This window comes from Abramis brama (genome assembly GCF_963993115.1).
Source record: "Abramis brama genome assembly, chromosome: 3".
In the NCBI taxonomy this organism is placed as follows: domain Eukaryota; kingdom Metazoa; phylum Chordata; class Actinopteri; order Cypriniformes; family Leuciscidae; genus Abramis; species Abramis brama.
In genome coordinates, this window is record NC_139965.1 from 28493326 (window position 1) to 28511147 (window position 17822).

The 17822-nt window shown below is 39.3% G+C and overlaps 1 protein-coding gene across 1 annotated transcript; it reads left to right on the plus strand.

The window, feature by feature from the left end:
* The first annotated feature begins 656 nt into the window (after positions 1 to 656).
* amfrb (autocrine motility factor receptor b) lies at positions 657 to 17275 on the plus strand. The gene is made up of 11 exons (XM_084109466.1): positions 657 to 1056; positions 8192 to 8284; positions 8450 to 8614; positions 9027 to 9179; positions 9309 to 9349; positions 15289 to 15421; positions 15567 to 15700; positions 16194 to 16304; positions 16518 to 16708; positions 16959 to 17047; positions 17139 to 17275. Exons 1-11 carry the CDS (start codon positions 817 to 819, stop codon positions 17184 to 17186), a joined length of 1398 nt encoding a protein of 465 aa, XP_083965592.1. The 5' UTR covers positions 657 to 816; the 3' UTR covers positions 17187 to 17275.
* The last annotated feature ends 547 nt before the right edge of the window (positions 17276 to 17822 follow it).

A 17822-nucleotide genomic window follows, 5' to 3' on the forward strand; every position in this document is an offset into this window, starting at 1 on the left:
ATGTACCCATCTCTGATGCTCCTGTACTTGAGGACATATCTTTTTAGATGTGTGTACATGAGTAATCACAATGTTGTCATTTCTCCTACAGTATTTCAAATATCATGTTATCTTTTTTTCATAAATATACTGGTCTGATCCTCTGTCATAACTATCATATTTCTACTATTTTGGTGGCTCTGCTGGACCTTGCAGACCAGCACAGGAATAGACACTATTCACTCCACCTAAACTATATAGGTTTGTTTATTGGTATTACTTGGATTCTGTTGTTTGGATTCAAGTGATGCACAATACAAATGTTTATAGTATACAAATTAATGCTTTAATAAAAGCAGTTGACAATGTTAATTATTTCCTGCTCATATGTTAACAGCCTGATGTTTCTCTTTACTCACAGAAAATGCCATCAAACTTTTGTCATGGCTGTCGATTCCCAGTCCTTTCTCAAAGTAGATCATCAATGACTCAAGATATTGGAAAACAAAACGAATCACTAACTCCTCAAAGCTTAATTAGCCTACTTAATTACAATATTTGTTGGCAAAAACAATAATTTGATATTTTTTGCACATATATCCTTAAATGTTTATAAACTGATAAAAGCAGTTATGACCATCTGTCCCCTACTCCCTCATTTACGCCCTCTTCAGTGCAAGTGTGCAACATGAAATAAAGTGACACACCACTGAAGGCTTGCCTTAAGACAGATTCGTTTATCCTGTTTATGACGGCCGAAAGTAAATATTTTTGTCTTTAAGTTGGCTATCCGACTACTGACAGTTATTTTGTGTATTGTTGTGTATCGGTGATCGAATGGCGCTCGGTGTTGTTAATGTTTTCTCCTGGCCTTGGACTAAAGTGTACACAGCATCCAGTGTGTGTTTACTGACAAGATGCATCTACAAAATGTATGAAGAGGCGAAAGATCCACTCATACAGACCGCTCTAGTGAACAAACTCTCTCAGAACTCACCCGATGGCAGGACAGGCGATGACAATGAAGAATTACATTCTGTTTTGTGGTATCAGGCCACGGATAGCTTCTGTTTATGGGTAAGTGGTCCAAATCCTAACAAGACATTATAGCCTATGGGTCAGTGAATGACTGTTAGCCTACACTTTTTCCCCCCGGTTTCATATATTAAAACATGCAATTCATAGGCTAAAACTGTCTTGAACTACTATGAAGAACGTTTTCCATTTCTGAATTTAAAATAATTTAGTTTTTTATAATAGGCCTATAATATAATTTATAAGTAAAAATGGCTGTGCAGACTGGATTCGTTTGGCATAATATTTTGTTATTAGGCTATTTCTTTAAAATTATTTTATATTCACAAATATCTTTCCCTTAATAGGCTATATTTTGAAAACGTTTTCGAATATAATGAAAATTGTGTGTATTCATGTATTTTTTTCAAGGTTCAACGGCATTTTTTAGTGCTTTTTAACTCTTTCCCCGCCAGCGTTTATTTTTTTGTATTTTTTGTATTTATTTTTTTAATGAAGTTGCCAGCCACCGTCAATATCTGAACATGCAATAGGCCTATATCAAAAGAAAGACCCTCTGCTTTAAAAACCCCGTAAAAAAAAAACACGTTTTATTCTTTTTTTTATCAACACATGAATATGGGTAAGTTTCATTAAAATAAACCAACAATCTGAGAAAAAAGCTGAGAAATTCACGTTTTTGTCTGGGTGGGATGATGATCTAAATAGTCGAGTCCCAAAATAGATAAATAGCCCTGGATAAGATGCAGTAGGCATTTTTGAGGAAAAGTACTTCAAGTGTTGTTTCTATATGCTTTTTAGGTGCTGAATCCATTTCTGCCATATAACAAATTGTAAACATCACTGTTTTGGCATAAACAATAAAAACAAAATGGCTGCCAAAAACAAAAACAAAAATGTTTTAATGCATTTATTGCAGTTTAAACATTAGAACTAAACTTTGCATTCTCAGAATATTTAAACATGTAAACAATGAAAAAACAACATTAACATGAAAGGGACAGTTTTTAATGGCTGCTGGAATTATGCCAAGGTACCAAGGTACACTGCGAAGCATATATCAGTGGAAATATGCAATTATGCCCAGCCCGAAGGGGGGGACTTGGAATACACATGACCCCAGGGGGCTGCATATTGAGAATCACTGGGGTGTCCAGCTGCAGGTGGAATATTTCAAACCCAGGGGTGGCAAGGTGGCTTGCCGAGGGAAAGACACATGCTCAGAGAGGCTTACAGTGGAATACACACGTGGGGGTCGCCCAGAGGCCGTGTTAGGTGTCGCCCAGCCTGCAGCTCTACAGATGTCTGTTAGCGAGGCGCCATGCGCTAGAGCCCAAGAGGATGCCACACTCCGGGTGGAGTGGGCCGTCACACCAAGGGGGCATGGTCGACCTTGCTGCTGGTAAGCCAAAGCAATGGCGTCCACTATCCAGTGAGACAACCTTTGCTTGGAGAGAGCCTTTCCCTTCAGCTTCCCACCATGACAGACAAAGAGCTGGTCTGAAGTCCTGAAACACTGCGTTCTGTCTACGTAAGCACGGAGGGTGCGTACTGGACAGAGCAGTGCCAAGGCTGGGTCTGCCTCCTCCGAGGGCAGCGCTTGCAGGTTCACCACCTGGTCTCGAAAGGGTGTGGTGGGAACCTTGGGCACATATCCAGGCCGGGGTCTCAGGATCACGTAAGAGTTAGCCGAAAATGCCTGCAGGTCCCCTACCCTCTTGATGGAGGCCAATGCAACCAGGAGCACTGTCTTCATTGACAGGAACTTAAGCTCCACTGATTGCAGACGCTCAAAGGGAGCACTCTGCAGAGCAGTTAAAACCACTGAGAGGTCCCAAGAGGGAACGAGAGGAGGGCGAGGAGGATTCAGTCTCCTCGCTCCTCTCAGGAACCTGATGATCAGGTCGTGCTTTCCAATGGACTTACCTTCAACTGCGTCGTGATGTGCGGCAATGGCGGCACCATACACTTTCAGGGTGGAGGGAGACAGCCTTCGCTCCAACCCTTCTTGCAGGAAGGAAAGCACGACACTGATCGGGCCTTTCGTGGGTTCTTGAAGTTTAGAAGAACACCAGTTGACGAAGAGGTTCCACTTCAACGCATAGGCATGTCTCGTGGACGATGCTGTAGCGGAAGTGATGGTAGCCACCACCGCTGGTGGTAGGGTACTCAAACCTGCCTCGTTCCGTCCAGGAACCACACATGGAGGTTTCAAAGATCGGGACGAGGGTGCCATAGGGTGCCCCGTCCCTGAGAAAGCAGGTTCTTTCTCAGAGGAATTGGCCAGGGAGGTGCTGTCGCGAGGAGTACTAGTTCTGGGAACCAGGTGCGGTTGTGCCAATACGGGGCAACCAAAATTACCTGCTCCTCGTCCTGAAACGCATACTTGCAGAGGCCCCGCGGCCAGCTGTGCGCCAGTGCATCCGTGCTGAGCGTGCCCTCGGTCAGAGAATAAAACATTCTCAGTCGTGGGAGGCAAACAGATCTACCTGTGCGTCCCTGAACTGATCCCAAATCAGCTGAAACGACTGGGGATGGAGTCTCCATTCTCCAGCGAGAGGCCGAAACCGAGACAGATCGGCTGCACGGTTCAGGTCTCCCGGGATATAAATGGCTCGAAGCGACCTCAGATGCTTCTGACTCCATATGAGGAGGTGGCGGGCGAGTTGCGACATACGGCGGGAGCGCAGACCACCTTGTCAGTTGATGTACGCTACTGTCGTGGTATTGTCTGATCGGACTAATATGTGCTGACCCCTGAGCAACGCACAGAAGCGGTGCAGGGCGAGACGTACAGCCTGCAACTCAAGGCAATTGACATGCCAAAGGCGCTGGGGTCTTGTCCAGGAGCCCGCGGCAGCATGTCCATTGCACATGGCGCCCCAGCCCATTGTGGAGGCATCTGTTGATACAACAACATGCCAGGAAACTCGTTCTATGGGCACTCCAGCCCATAGAAAACTGAGGTTCGTCCACGGGGTGAAGGTCTGATGGCAGGTCGAAGTCACTGGGACTCGGATCGTGCCGTGTTGCCATGCCCACCTCGGGACTTGATCGCGAAGCCAAAGCTGAAGCGGTCTCATATGAAGCAAACCGAGCGGCGTTACTGCGGCTGCGGATGCCATATGCCCCAGGAGCCTCTGAAAAAGTTTCAGTGGAACCGCACTCTTGCCCTCGAACTGACGAAGGCAAGTCAGCAGTGACTGCGCGCGCTCGCTCGTCAGCTGCGCGCACATGGCGACCGAGTCGATTTCCATACCGAGAAAAGAGATCCTCTGCACGGAGCAGAGTTTGCTCTTCTCCCAGTTGACCCGAAGGCCCAGACAAGCTAGGTGCCGGAGCACTAGGTCCCTGTGTTCGCAAACCTTGTCTCGAGAGTGAGCTAGGATCAGCCAGTCGTCGAGATAGTGCAGGATGCGAACCCCGTGTTCCTGAAGAGGAACAAGGGCTGCCTCGACAACCTTCGTGAAGACGCAAGGAGACAGGGCTAGCCCGAAAGGGAGAACCGTGTACTGGTATGCCTGCCCCTCGAATTATATATATATATATATATATATGCCTCATTTGCATATGTAAACATGACATTTCAGAAAACTTGTAATACAAAAAATGTCTGTCTCTATGTAAGTGAAAAACTGGAAAGGTTTTATGGTGATATCTTATATTAGGGAGATGAGAGGGTGCATCTCTTTCCATTGGAGAAAGTGTAATGGCTAACTTGGGTCACGTGACGTGAGGCACCTCAGCCTGGCAGCGATGTCAGTGCACGCAGTTAAAAAAATATATATATATGACAGTCACTTACAGTCTTTACATTAATCAGTTTCTTGTGGATTATTAGCGTGTTGGGCTTGTGAATAAATGTTCTATATTTGGTGTTATGTCACTAAACAACGACATAACTCGCTGCTTAACTACCATAGTACGATGCATCGTTGAAGAAATCAACTAGTTGTCACCACTGTTTCCCGAAACCGTATTATCGCAAAGTGGTCATTCAACCACGCTGGTTTATGAAGTCACGCACGTATAACTTCTTTTAATGAATCTGTTTGAGATCGAATTAACGCTAGATGTTTTGCTATAAATTACAGACATGGCATCTGAGGACTATTTCTCATTTTTCTCAGTTATTTTGCTTTATTTCCAGATTCAATCATAGGCTCGTTCTTACATTGTAGGCTGCGCGTTCGCACATGCGCACTCTTCAAAAACGGTGCTTTAAATCTCTTGACAAACTAAAAGACGTAAATTACATTTGTATGTAATATTCTAAATAAAAGACTCAGGTTGTAGCCTACTGAATGTCAGCTTGCTGATTTTGCAATGTTCGTTAGAACGATGATCTCGGGAAACACCGACATCTTCTCGACGGAACATTGGTTCCGTCGACGGAACTCGACGGAACCAATGCTTTTGGGAAACGCACCCCCAGTATGACTGCATTGTTTGTGGAATGTGCTTCACTGTGGAAAAAAGCGCGAAAATGTCTATAGTCACTAAAAAATAAATAAATAAAAACTACATTTAAGATTACACTAAAAACGTATGCCTACTTGTAATTTAATGCATATTTAATTCATTAAAATTATATGTATTTTTTTTTTTTACTATCATTCATTATAAAACGTTATATCATCATCATTAGGCACACAGTAGTTGACACAACACTTCATGTTTTATTTTAATTAAACAACATACAATATAACACAATATTTATAATTCAATTAATCATTTTGTCTTTATTCATTAAAGTCCACAATATCAGCGTCATATGCATACATGCAGTTATAATAGTCATTGCAATTCAAGTCATAACTGGTAAAACCGGAAAGCCAAAGAAAACATCTGTATTTTTTACTTTCTTTAGACAATATACAATATCACTCAATATTACTATTAAATATTATGGTAATGCCGTTAATGAGTCCTGCCTTTTGCAACATTACCTTCTCTGCCTTCCCTTATAAAATAACCTTTTTATCATAGTAAAATCTACATATCGTTCCCAACAAAATTATTATTTAGCGCAAAACATGTTGAAGATTAGCGTACAGGCTGTCGATTACTTAAATGATAATCTGTTTCCTCACAAAAGCAGTTTATTCGGTGTAGTGAAGCCTCTTCTCCATTGACATCCATTCACAAAAAACAGCCTCTGCTCTCCTTTCCTGCACCAGCGTTAGCATTAGCCATTACTCTTTTTTGGCTAAAGGTCGCAGGCTTGTCACATAGACAGTATATAAACTGGACACAGCGACCCCATTGGATTCAACGGAGACAAGTGAAGTCAATTAGAAGCACTCACTTCCTGATGGTCGAGCGTACTGCGCAGACTCAAACTGAGCTTGACGACGTAGATGTGACGTGACCACCCGTCTGTCTTCTAGTAGCTGTGCCAAGAGAAATCTGAATCATTCCCTTCCGAAACTTGCAGAGACGGAGATTGTGAGTTGGAGGTGTCCATGAGCTAGGAGCAACTTTTGCTAAGTATTCTGATTAATTATTTTGTCATTTTGCCTCCACATCCCCCCGATTGCCCGCGAGCTTCTCCTCCTGTCCATACGGTAATCTCTCTACTGTGCGACAGAGAGTCGCGTGGTTATGACGCAATCGTTAGCCTATTTTTTACAAAAATTGCTTATACGGGGCCATAACGTAAGCTACAAGGTAATGGAGCCTTTTATACATTTTCGTGTTTCTTTAGAAATAAATAATTGACAAATGGAGTCTTTAAACGCCTCAGATGTAAAGTTATTTGCTGTCAAAGTGACGCCAAAATGAATGGGAGTCAATGGAATGCTAACAGCAGGTGATGGTCTGCTAATCAATGGCGGCGCCCAGGGAAGCTTCAATATTTTATGAAACCCTGCCCCCCTGGCTTGTCATCTAGTGGCTTTGATTCAGTTCTCTTTTAGAAGATGCGTCATAGCGCTCCCTAGTGTATAACAGTTAAAACACGGAAACCCGGAATTTGAGAAGGGTCTTTCTGCGTCCCTCCCGCAGTACTACAAACCACGCCTCTCCAAGTTACACCTACTACACCTAGTTGCGCCTCCCATGAAGAAACAAGCGTGGATGTCATTGACTAAACCAATCTTTTGAAGTAAATTATTTTATGTTTTATGTATGAAATGCTTGTAAGGCTAACTTATTTTGGTTTTGAATCTCATGAATTATGAAATAACAGCTTAGTAAAACATAAAATAAATGATATAGTCAGATTAATATACTCATGGTAATTATAGCTAAAAACCCAAACCAAAACCTTACCCTAAACCTACCCTTACATAAAATTTAAATTTACTGTTGAGTTTCATACTTAAAAACTGAGGAAAACAAACATGACGACTTAAGGCGTCTGGTGATAAGTTATACAATCTGTATGCCTTATCACTAGGTGGTGATAGTGAAGCTTTAAACTGAAGAAAGTGAAGCAGAGGAAGAGCAGTACTAGTGACGCAATCAGCGAATCCAAAGGGAGGGGCTCTGATGACATCGCGAATGGCTGTTTTATTACGTTCATTACATTATTCGTAACTTGAGGTAGGGGGTGTGATTTTAAGGGGCGTGGTTTCTAGTACTGCGGGACGCAGTCGGACACACTTGGAGAATTCCGTGGGTTGGCGGGGAAGTGTTTGCCTGATTTCCCCCCAAACCAGTTCAGCAGAAATCCCACCCTGCAGACAATTCTAAAGATTTCATTGGTGACTGTACTGATTGCCTACACCAAACACTCATATCTAAACTCAAAAAAATCACGTAAAGCGTTTTCTCACAAATAACGGAAAATTCCGTGTTTGGCGGGGAAAGAGTTAAATGGTTACGCCACTTTTTAGCATGATTAATTGCTATTGCAGAAAATTTTCTTTTTTTGATGTATGAAACCAGCATGAATACAAAATCTATATTTCTAAGAACTTGCCACTTTAAACTTGATTTTTCCTAAATTATTTTTTAAACTATATTTTTTCTAAATTATTATTATTATTATTTTCATTCAAACAATTAACATGGTCATGCCCATTCTTCAGACCTGATGTTTTAATATTTTATATAGACTACTGTATTAGGTTTTAGGGTTTTGGGAATTAGTGTGCAGCTCGTAGGTCTGTCCCTGTATCTTGACCAAAAGATACACGGACCCTATCCTATATTACATTATTCATTTCCTCAGGTCCTTGTGAACACACTGTGCTGTTTTCTCCTGCTGATGGCAAAATGTATCCAGTTTATTGTGTTCGGTGATCTCAGAATGAATGAAAAACAGGTAATCCACGTGGCATGTGTCCAGCCAGAGATTACGCATAACAGTGACATAACTATGTTTGTTTAATTAGTGTGTTTCTCCATATCCATACATTGTACTGTATGACTAATGAACCCTTCTGCTTGTTCTGTTACATTTTTGTGTCCTTGACATTCCTGCTGTAAGAACCTCAAGGGCAAAATCTGGAACTTTCTACTCTACAAGTTCATCTTTCTCTTTGGTGTGCTGAATGTGCAGACAGAGAGGGAGCTGGCCATGTGGTGTCTTTGGTGCTCTGCACTTCTCTTTCTCCAGCTCTTGGCCCAGCTCTGCAAAGTTCGTTTTGAGTATGTAAGTAAATATATTTTCAGTTGATATCCAGAAACCCAATACTCAGAGAGAGAAATCCAGTGCCTGGAAACTGGAAAACAAAGATGACCGACCATGTGACTACCCAAGTCCATATCAATTTCAGGTTGAACATTATAAATAGCATTAGAGTCCTTGAATCCTAGTGTGTTTACTGAGATAATTTTTAGTTTAGTCTTAGCATTAGAGAAGATTATGCTTTTAAATCAGTATCATTCCCCCATGTAAGTGCTCTCACCTGCACAGCAACAGTGAGGCTAATGAGGTCACCATAACACAAGATTCTGTTGAGCATCTATATTATTTTGTCATAACCATCTCCATGCTATGTCTTCAATGTAACTTTGTATTCAATGTGACCTGAGAATGATATTGTGTGTTTTGTATTTCATAGCTCTCTTCATCCTCCATCACGACTCTGGGCAGCCATATGCGCGTGTTGTCAGTGTTGATGTGTTTGTTTGTGTTCTCTGGGGGGCTCACTGTCATATGTGGCCTGGTGGGTTTTTTCCATGAAATGCACACTCTCTCCTTTATGGCAGTTGAAGTAAGTTTCTATTTGTGTGCATGTGAACCTGTTTGTATGTGTATCTGAGTCTGTATGCATGTGGAAGCAAGTACTGTATACATTTGTTTTTAAGTGTACAGATTCTTAAAAATCATTGTTTTTCTACAGTGCCTTATGGTAACTATATATATGAGCCATGCAATTCTACGGTAAGTATTTGTAAAAGTGAGCTTCACCATCCACATTCAAACAAACAAATATGTATCAGCATTAACTAATTACACCACAGGAAGTCCTGCTAAAAGCTATCAGGTCCATGGGGCTATATATATATATATATATATATATATATATATATATATATATATATATATATATCGTCCCCTTGGAATTATAAGGTTCTATCTGCGTTCTGAGCAGTTTTGAGATATTGAGCTTTAAAGTTTTTGCATTCCATTCGACTGTGTAAAAAGAACCTTTTTATTTTCTAAATAAAAAGTTCCAAAATGTACACGACTTAAAAAACAACATCACATAATGTAAAGAAGTGGTCACAGAATAAGAATATGTGAATAACTAAATTTTGACAAAAATGTCAGATAGAACCTTATAATTCCAAGGGGACGATATATCTATATCTATTAGGGGTGTGACGAGATCTCGTGTTACGAGATCTCGCGAGATTTAAACGCGACGAGATTTCTCGTCGAGGTGAAACAATAGGCTTGTTTGAGATGCGCCTTGCCTCGCCTGAAATGTATGCGAGAGTAGGCGGCTGCAGTGAGAGGAGGAGTGAAAAAAGCGCAGGCAAGCCGGACAGTTCTCTCTTCTCGCAGTGGATCTGACACCTGTGAGATCAAAGATGGATATCGCGGGATTCACGCTCGTGCACAGTGTTGCTAATAAACTGGATGTAATTCAAGTTCTGTAGCTTTTATATGAAAATAAATAAAATGAACAAGACACCCAAAGTACTTGTTATTTAATTCCATTCCAAATACGTTTATCAATATTTTTTTCTTTACAGACATAGGCCTATGTGTTTTTTTTTTTTTGTGTGTTTTTTTATAAAAATTAAATTGCATAACCTAAAGAGATCGAACTGTCAGATAGTTTGGGAATATTCACACATAACATATACACATAAAACCTGATATTAGAGTTTTAAAATCAAAACATTTTAAAAGAGAACAATACATCACAGTTGTTTAAACCAATGAGCATTAAGCTGTGTCGTCAGCAAGTCGTTTCCCATCATGCTTTTGATCAGCGCAGTCGGTGGAGAGCAACTGCGCTCGACTGCAGAATCCGACACGTGCGCCTTGCGCTCGCGAGAGATTTTTGACATACATCAGCATGACATCAGAGCAAGGCGGACCGCACTTGGACACATTTCTAACCGGCATGCATTTCGCGCTGATCACCGGTGATCGGTTCTGCGCAGATTTTGCTCATCTCAAACAAGCCTTTTGTCTCGTGAGTTGTTGTGATGTCAGCGTGATGGAGCGTGAGGGTGAAATTAGTATTGAAGATGCCCCTGCTGCCACTTTTAAATCATTTGTGTGCCGGGCCAATCACACACACACTCACTGTCCCTCGCTCACTCACTCACTCGCGCGCGCACACACACACACACACGCTCACTCGCGCGCGCACACACGCACACTCACTGTTGCTCGCACTCTCACTCACTCACTCTCGCTCACACTCACCCCGTCGTGGAGGACCGTTAAAATTAAACATGCTAGTATTTCTGTCGTGATGTCCTGCATCGCAGACGCGTTGTCGCCCACTATGACACACTATACGAAATGAAACGATCGAATCTTGCGTCCCGACGCCCGTTGTCCTTTACGAATCTCCACGAAACGGATCGTGCCAAAATCGCGCTAAAATAGTGTAATCTGAACCAGGCAGGTAATAAACATTTGACCTATCACGCAAAGAACCTATTAAAGCACTAAGACATGGGAACAGTATAGCTAACATTCACATATTACAAGTCATATCGACATCGCAATATTAAACAATGTTATCGCACATCGCAGCTTTTCCTCATATCGTGCAGCCCTAGTTACTGCCCAAAGGTCTCAACCATAGACAGTAAGTATGGTCTCAACTGCTGCCAGAAATCGTCGACATGCTTATATTCTTGAAAAAGAACATGACCATAATCTTAGGCTGTTCTGTGTAGTTAATTTATCTCTTTTTTTATGTTTGAAGAAAAATTTTGTTTCTGTTTGAACTTGTAGTTTTGAGAGAGCAGTACTTTGATTATGGATACACACTTACTGTTTGCATTTAAAGTGTTATTTCAGTTATTTATATTTATTTTATTTATACTGTTTTATTTTTTTTATGTTCGATTTGTGGAAAGGAGTTAGATTTCTCATGTGAAATCATACAGGGGAGAAGCCAGACGGTAGAGTTTATAGCAAAACATTTTGCAGTGTTTGCATGTCCTTTACTGCATAGAATTCATTAAAATAGAAGTAAAATAACATTCATTACAAGTTGATTTCAAAATGCACATAAATTGTTTTGCATTTTGTGATTTTCAGTTGAATAAAAGACTATTTTCCTTTCATATATTCCATCATTGAGGATTTCTTAAAAAATTTGTAAAAATCTCGTCTTGTCTCGTTCTCGTGAACCCAATCTCGTGTCTCGTCTCGTGGAGTAAGCGTCTCGTCACACCCCTAATATCTATATATCTATATATCTATCTATATATCTATCTATATATATATATATATATATATATATATATATATATATATATATATATATATATTAGTGCTGTCAAAATTAAAATATACGCACACAATTATTTTTTTCAGTTTAACACTTTAAAAATATTTAATGCAATTAACGCAGTATTTTTTTTTTCGTCGTCCTTTGGCTAGCATTACAATATATGATCACGCTCTTATTCAAGAAAATGCTTTTAAACCATTCACATGCAATAAGACAAAAAAGAGAAGGCAGTGCGTTACTACTGCCGCACGTGTCTGTGAATCTCCTGTCTGTGTGACACACACACACCCGTGCGCACAGAAAGCTGCTACAGGCAGCACTTGCACAGACAAAAACACACGAAATTATGCCAAAAATGATGCTTTGTTGAGTATCCTCACAAGCACAGTTAAATAAAGTCTTAAATGAACACAAAGAGTTATGAGAGAATAGGATGTGTGTCAGATCGGCGTGTGCGTCAGGTCTTAAAGTGACAGCAGCCTATGAAACCTGCTGCTGTGAAGTCGGTCATTAATGTTAATCAAAGAACAAATGACAGAAAAAATCACTCACTGCTCTTGACTGAAGGATTAATTTATATTTAATTTATAATTTATGCAGTGAAGACTGTGATGCTTGATAACTTTATTGAATTTCTGTATATATCCTACCTGTTAGACTTACCTAAAAAAATTAAAGCACTGTTTACAAGGTTACATGGGTCAGAAACAATGAAAACAATAACTTTTTGTGCATTTTGACAGGGCAAGTAAAAATCTGAACTTTTGAAAATCTGACTGGGCGAATAGAAAAAATGTATCCCTGATATATTAAAGGGCAGGCAAATGTGGCATTTATTATAATGGGTTTATGTGAAGATTGTTTTAAGTTCACTTAAATTAAAAGTTGTTATATTGTTTAAGGCCTAATACATGTTACATAATGATAGCTTTCAATTATACTGTAATGCTGAATGCCTATAATTAATGGCTAAAATTGAGAAAAAAGTAAATTTCATAGAGACATCAGTAGCAGTATTGGTATTGGTGATACCTTCTTTCATAAAAAGATGCCATTAAACAAATATTTAAAATATAGGCTACTGTCTTTATGTTGTTTCTACGTTAATTTGGAGATTAAATGTGAAATTATTACTATATCAAAATATATTAAAAACTTTAATATTAGGTTTTATTAATCGTGATTAATCGAGATTAATTACAGAAAAAATGTGTGATTAATTACAGAAAAAAATGTGATTAAAGGTGTTTGAAAAACACTTTTGAAAACTGTGTCGGACAGAGTACCAAAACACACTTGTAACCAGTCAGCAGTATGGCAACATTCCAACCTCAGCCTCTACCTCTACCTCCTCATGTGCCGGGTGTTGAGCGTCGTCTTCCACGTGAAACGGAGCTGAACCATTGACGCGTTAAAACACACATTACTACCAAAACACATTCGACATGGATTACCATAGTAACACATTGTTTTATTGATTACATCATACCCTCTGCCGGCAGGTACAGCAGATTCCGCCATAGCCGTTGCCTGGGTTACGGTCGCGTACATAAGTGTGGGGCGGAGCTATCAAAATAGGGGTGAGATCTTTTTGGGGTAGTTTGTTTTGGTGATTTCAAATATCAACATTGGCCAAAAGTGTTTTTCAAAAACTACTGATCCCACCTTTAATTAGTTTATTACAGTCATCTGTCACTTTATTAGGTACACCTGTTGAACTGCTTGTGAACGCAAATATCTAATCATTCAATCACAATCAATTAATTTAGGCATGTAGACATGGTCAAGATGATCTGCTGAAGTTCAAACTGAGCATCAAAATGGGGAAGAAATGTGATTTAAGTGACTTTGAGCTTGGCATGTTTGTTGGTGCCATACGGGCTGGTCTGAGTATTAAGAAACCACTGATCTACTGGAATTTTCATGCACAACTATCTCTAGGGTTTACAGAGAATGGTCCGAAAATTTCCAGTGAGCTGCAGTTCTGTAGGCGACTATGCCTTGTTGATGCCAGTGGTCAGAGGAGAACGGCCAGACTGGTTCACGCTGATAGAAAGGCAACAGTTACTTAAATAACCACTTGTTAAAACCAAGGTCTGCTGAAGAGCATCTCTGAACGCACAACACGTCAAACCTTGAAGCAAATGGGCTACAGCAGCAGAAGACACAATGTGGCACTCCTGTTAGCTAAGAACAGGAAACAGCCTACAATTCACACAGGCTCACCAAAATTGGGCAATAGAAGATTGGAAAAACGTTGCCTCGTCTGATGAGTCTCAATTTCTGCTGCAACATTCAGATAGGGTCAGAATTTTGAGTAAACAACATGAAAGCATGGATCCATTATGTCTTGTATCAACGGTTCAGGCTGGTGGTGGTAGTGTAATGGTGTGGAGGGTATTTTCTTGGCACACTTTAGGCTCCTTAGTACCAATTGAGCAGAATTTAAACACCACAGCCTTCCTTAGTATTGCTGCTGACCATGTCCATCCCTTTTTGACCACAATGACATATTCTGATGGCTATTTTCAGCATGATAACATGCCATATCACAAAGCTCAATTCATCTCAGACTGGCTTAGTGAACATGACAATGAGTTCACTATACTCACATGGCCTCCACAGTCACCAGATCTCAATCCAATACAGGATGGAACAGGATATTCGCATCATGGATTTGCAGCCAGCAAATCTACAGCATCTACGTAATGCCATCATGTCAATATGGACCAAAATCTCTGAGGAATGTTTTCAGTACCTTGATGAATCTATGGCATAAAGAAGTTCAGAAGGCAAAAAAACAAATGGTATTCAGAAGGCAAAAGTTAGTCCAATCGGTACTAGCAAGATGTACCTAATAAAGTGGCCAGTGCTTGTATTATATATTACTCATACACGTATGTACACGCATACACATCTGTGAACTTCATTTACATGGTGGTCGGGAAAAGCATGAACCTTCTTCAGAACTTTTCCTATTGCGATCCACTGTCAGGTTTTTATATAATGATGGTGGGAAAATTATGACATTTATTTTTTGGTGCACTATTCTTCTGAAAATAAAATGCTGCTTTATCAGCATTTACTCAAAAAAATAATTGGCTGTTTAAATTAAAGGAATGTTAAACTTGTATGATTGTTTGGCTTATTAGTCACATTAGGATAAAGAAAAAAAAAAGTATTCGGTTTTATCAGACCTAAAGTAAAGTGCAAATTCCCCAAAATAATACTTAACTATAATAGTGGAGAATTACTCGAGTACTTTACACCTCTGGTAAATATAGACCCATAAGATGTGATTTTGAATTCTCTTGTTATATGCATTTATAGGAGATAAATCCTTATATGTCCTAGGCTCTGTGCCTGCTAATTGAAATCTCATTTTGTTCAGGTACACAATTCACCTGTATGACCTGATCTGTGAAGATTCCTGGGAAGATAAAGAGGTCTGTATTTATTACACAGACTTTGTCATGGAGATGGGTATTCTTTTCCTAAATATGATGCATCATATCCACATGCTGGTGAGACAATCATCTTTTTTTCACTTTTATGTTAAAAACAATTAATGAACCATTTAAACAGTTTTTTTTTAAGTTTTTTTATTATTATTATTACTATTAAATAATAGAATCATTCGCATATTTTCTTGTCTTCTGCCTTTTCCAGCTCTATGGGAATATTTGGTTCTCTGTGGCTGATTTGATTATATTGACAGACTTACGGTTCTTGTCTCAGGAAATGCAACACAAGTTACTTCAACACAAAAACTACCTGCATATTTATGATGTTATGGACATGAGGTAGGTGTTATGGGACCTTTAAGCCTTGCAGCATAGTTAGTTAAATGTCTATAGTGGTGAACAGGACACTACAGAAAATAGGATTGTTGTGTTCCCATTTGCTCCAACAGCAAGATAATTTTTGTATAGCATTTTCAGAACTTTCCAAAAGATGAAAAAAGTAATTTGGTGCCAAGGTATTACAACTTAAAAGTATAGTGTTATAAATGTACATACATTTTTTAAAATTGAATTATTAAAAACATTGCTAGATTTACTATGTTAATTACTGTGTGAATGTTGTCACAGTCTGTGAAAAGCTTTGAATAATAGTTAATATTTCTACTAGTTTTTCAAACTCTGTTTTTTCCTGTAATGTATTATTATGCTGCATGCTGGTTTAATTTATGTACATACGTAAGGTAACAGCTGTTGTATGTGCACTCTGTTTTGGTAATTTGCTGTAATGAAGTGAGAAAAGACAGTCCTCCTAAATCATAATATCTCTTGGAAGGTTTTCTATGGCTACAATGGAAGAGCTGGCATCTTATGATGACAGATGTGCTGTTTGCTGGGAAAAGATGTACACAGCATACAAACTGCCCTGTGGGCACCTTTTCCACAAGTATGAAAATTACCACAATTCAGATAGAGAAGGGTTTATTATTCATCCACCCTGGGTACTGAATGTGAATGTAATGAATGTACTGAATGTCCCATGCAGCACTAAGTTAAATGGGTGACTATAAAGTATTCAGTATTTGGAAATAAATAGACAATTTGCTAGGAAACCTTTTTACATGGTCTCTAAGATACTGGTGTCTGTGTGTGTTCTCAGGTCGTGCTTGCGTTCCTGGCTAGAGCAGGATATGTCATGTCCCACTTGTAGGATGTCTGTAAATATGAGTGGCAGTGATACCAGAAATGAACAGGAGGGGGCATCATTGTCAGTCAGTTTGGGCCCAGCTGCTGTGGCAAATCCAAACAGAGCTCCAATCAATTACCAAAGTCACTTCTTCCATTTTGATGGTACAGCTAATAATTGTTTTATTATCTGAAGACTCAAAAGTGAACCCTCCAAAATGCATTAAGTCAGCTTTAAACTCCGAACTGCTGACTCAAGGGGTTGTTAATGTACACAGTATAGGCACATTTGCTTTTTATTATGCTTTTTATCATTGCTTCAAAGAATCTTAGACTTTTCCTCTGCAGTCACTCTTAAATAATATTTTAGGATTGTTTGGGGTATTTATTGAAATATCCCTTTTTCTTCTTACAGGTTCCCAAATTGCTAATTGGCTGCCTGGCATTTCAGTTGAATTTGTGCACTCTCCTAATATGATTGTTCTATTGCAGACAGGCTCACAGGTGTGAGAATCTACATTGTCCTTATAAGTTGTTTTCTGTTTAAATAGTTGCATTTTTATCCCATGACTGTTGTTCATTTACTGCTTTGCAGGCACACCAGGAGGAATCAGTGTTTCCTCGGGTAGACCTACCTGAGTGACCATTTACAGAGGTTTTGAAACCAACAAATTAAGAAGAATGTGCCACTGACTGCATTTCTCTTGTGCCTCTCTTGACAGATGTAAATTGCTCTCCTGAGCAGATGTAAAAAATTAAACATTGAGTTGATTGATGACACCTATATTAGGCAAGGCAAGTTTATTTGTATAGCACATTTCATACACAATAGTAATTCAAAGTGCTTTACATATAAAGGATTTTAAAAAATAATCATAAAATAATCACAACAAATGTGTAAGAAATAAAAGCTAAGAATAAAAAAATATTAAAAATGTGGAAATGTGCATATAGACGTATAAATAAGGGTGTTTGTTCAACACTAATGGGCATATTCTGCCTATCCCTTCAAATTTCTTGATGATACTGTCAAAAACAAGTGCAAGGTTAACAGTTCCAAGTGCTAAGAAGAGGATGCTACTCTGAAAGTAAAATAAAACACATGGTTTATAATATTTCTTTATATAAATAAGGTGTGTGTTTATATACTTTGTTTTGCCAAATAAGGCTAGTGTATTATGTCAGTGTTTGTGTGTTTGTGTTGAAGGGTCGACATTGCACAATGACCAAAGTACAAAGATTTTTTACTTTTTATTTTATTTTATCGGGGTACCCCCGG

Coding starts and splice junctions, on each gene's coding strand:
- amfrb (XM_084109466.1), top strand. CDS start 817: ATGGCGCTCGGTGTTGTTAATGTTTTCTCCTGGCCTTGGACTAAAGTG. Junction 8,615..9,026: donor GCAAAGTTCGTTTTGAGTAT/GTAAGTAAATAT, acceptor TGTATTTCATAG/CTCTCTTCATCCTCCATCAC. Junction 15,701..16,193: donor TATGATGTTATGGACATGAG/GTAGGTGTTATG, acceptor ATCTCTTGGAAG/GTTTTCTATGGCTACAATGG.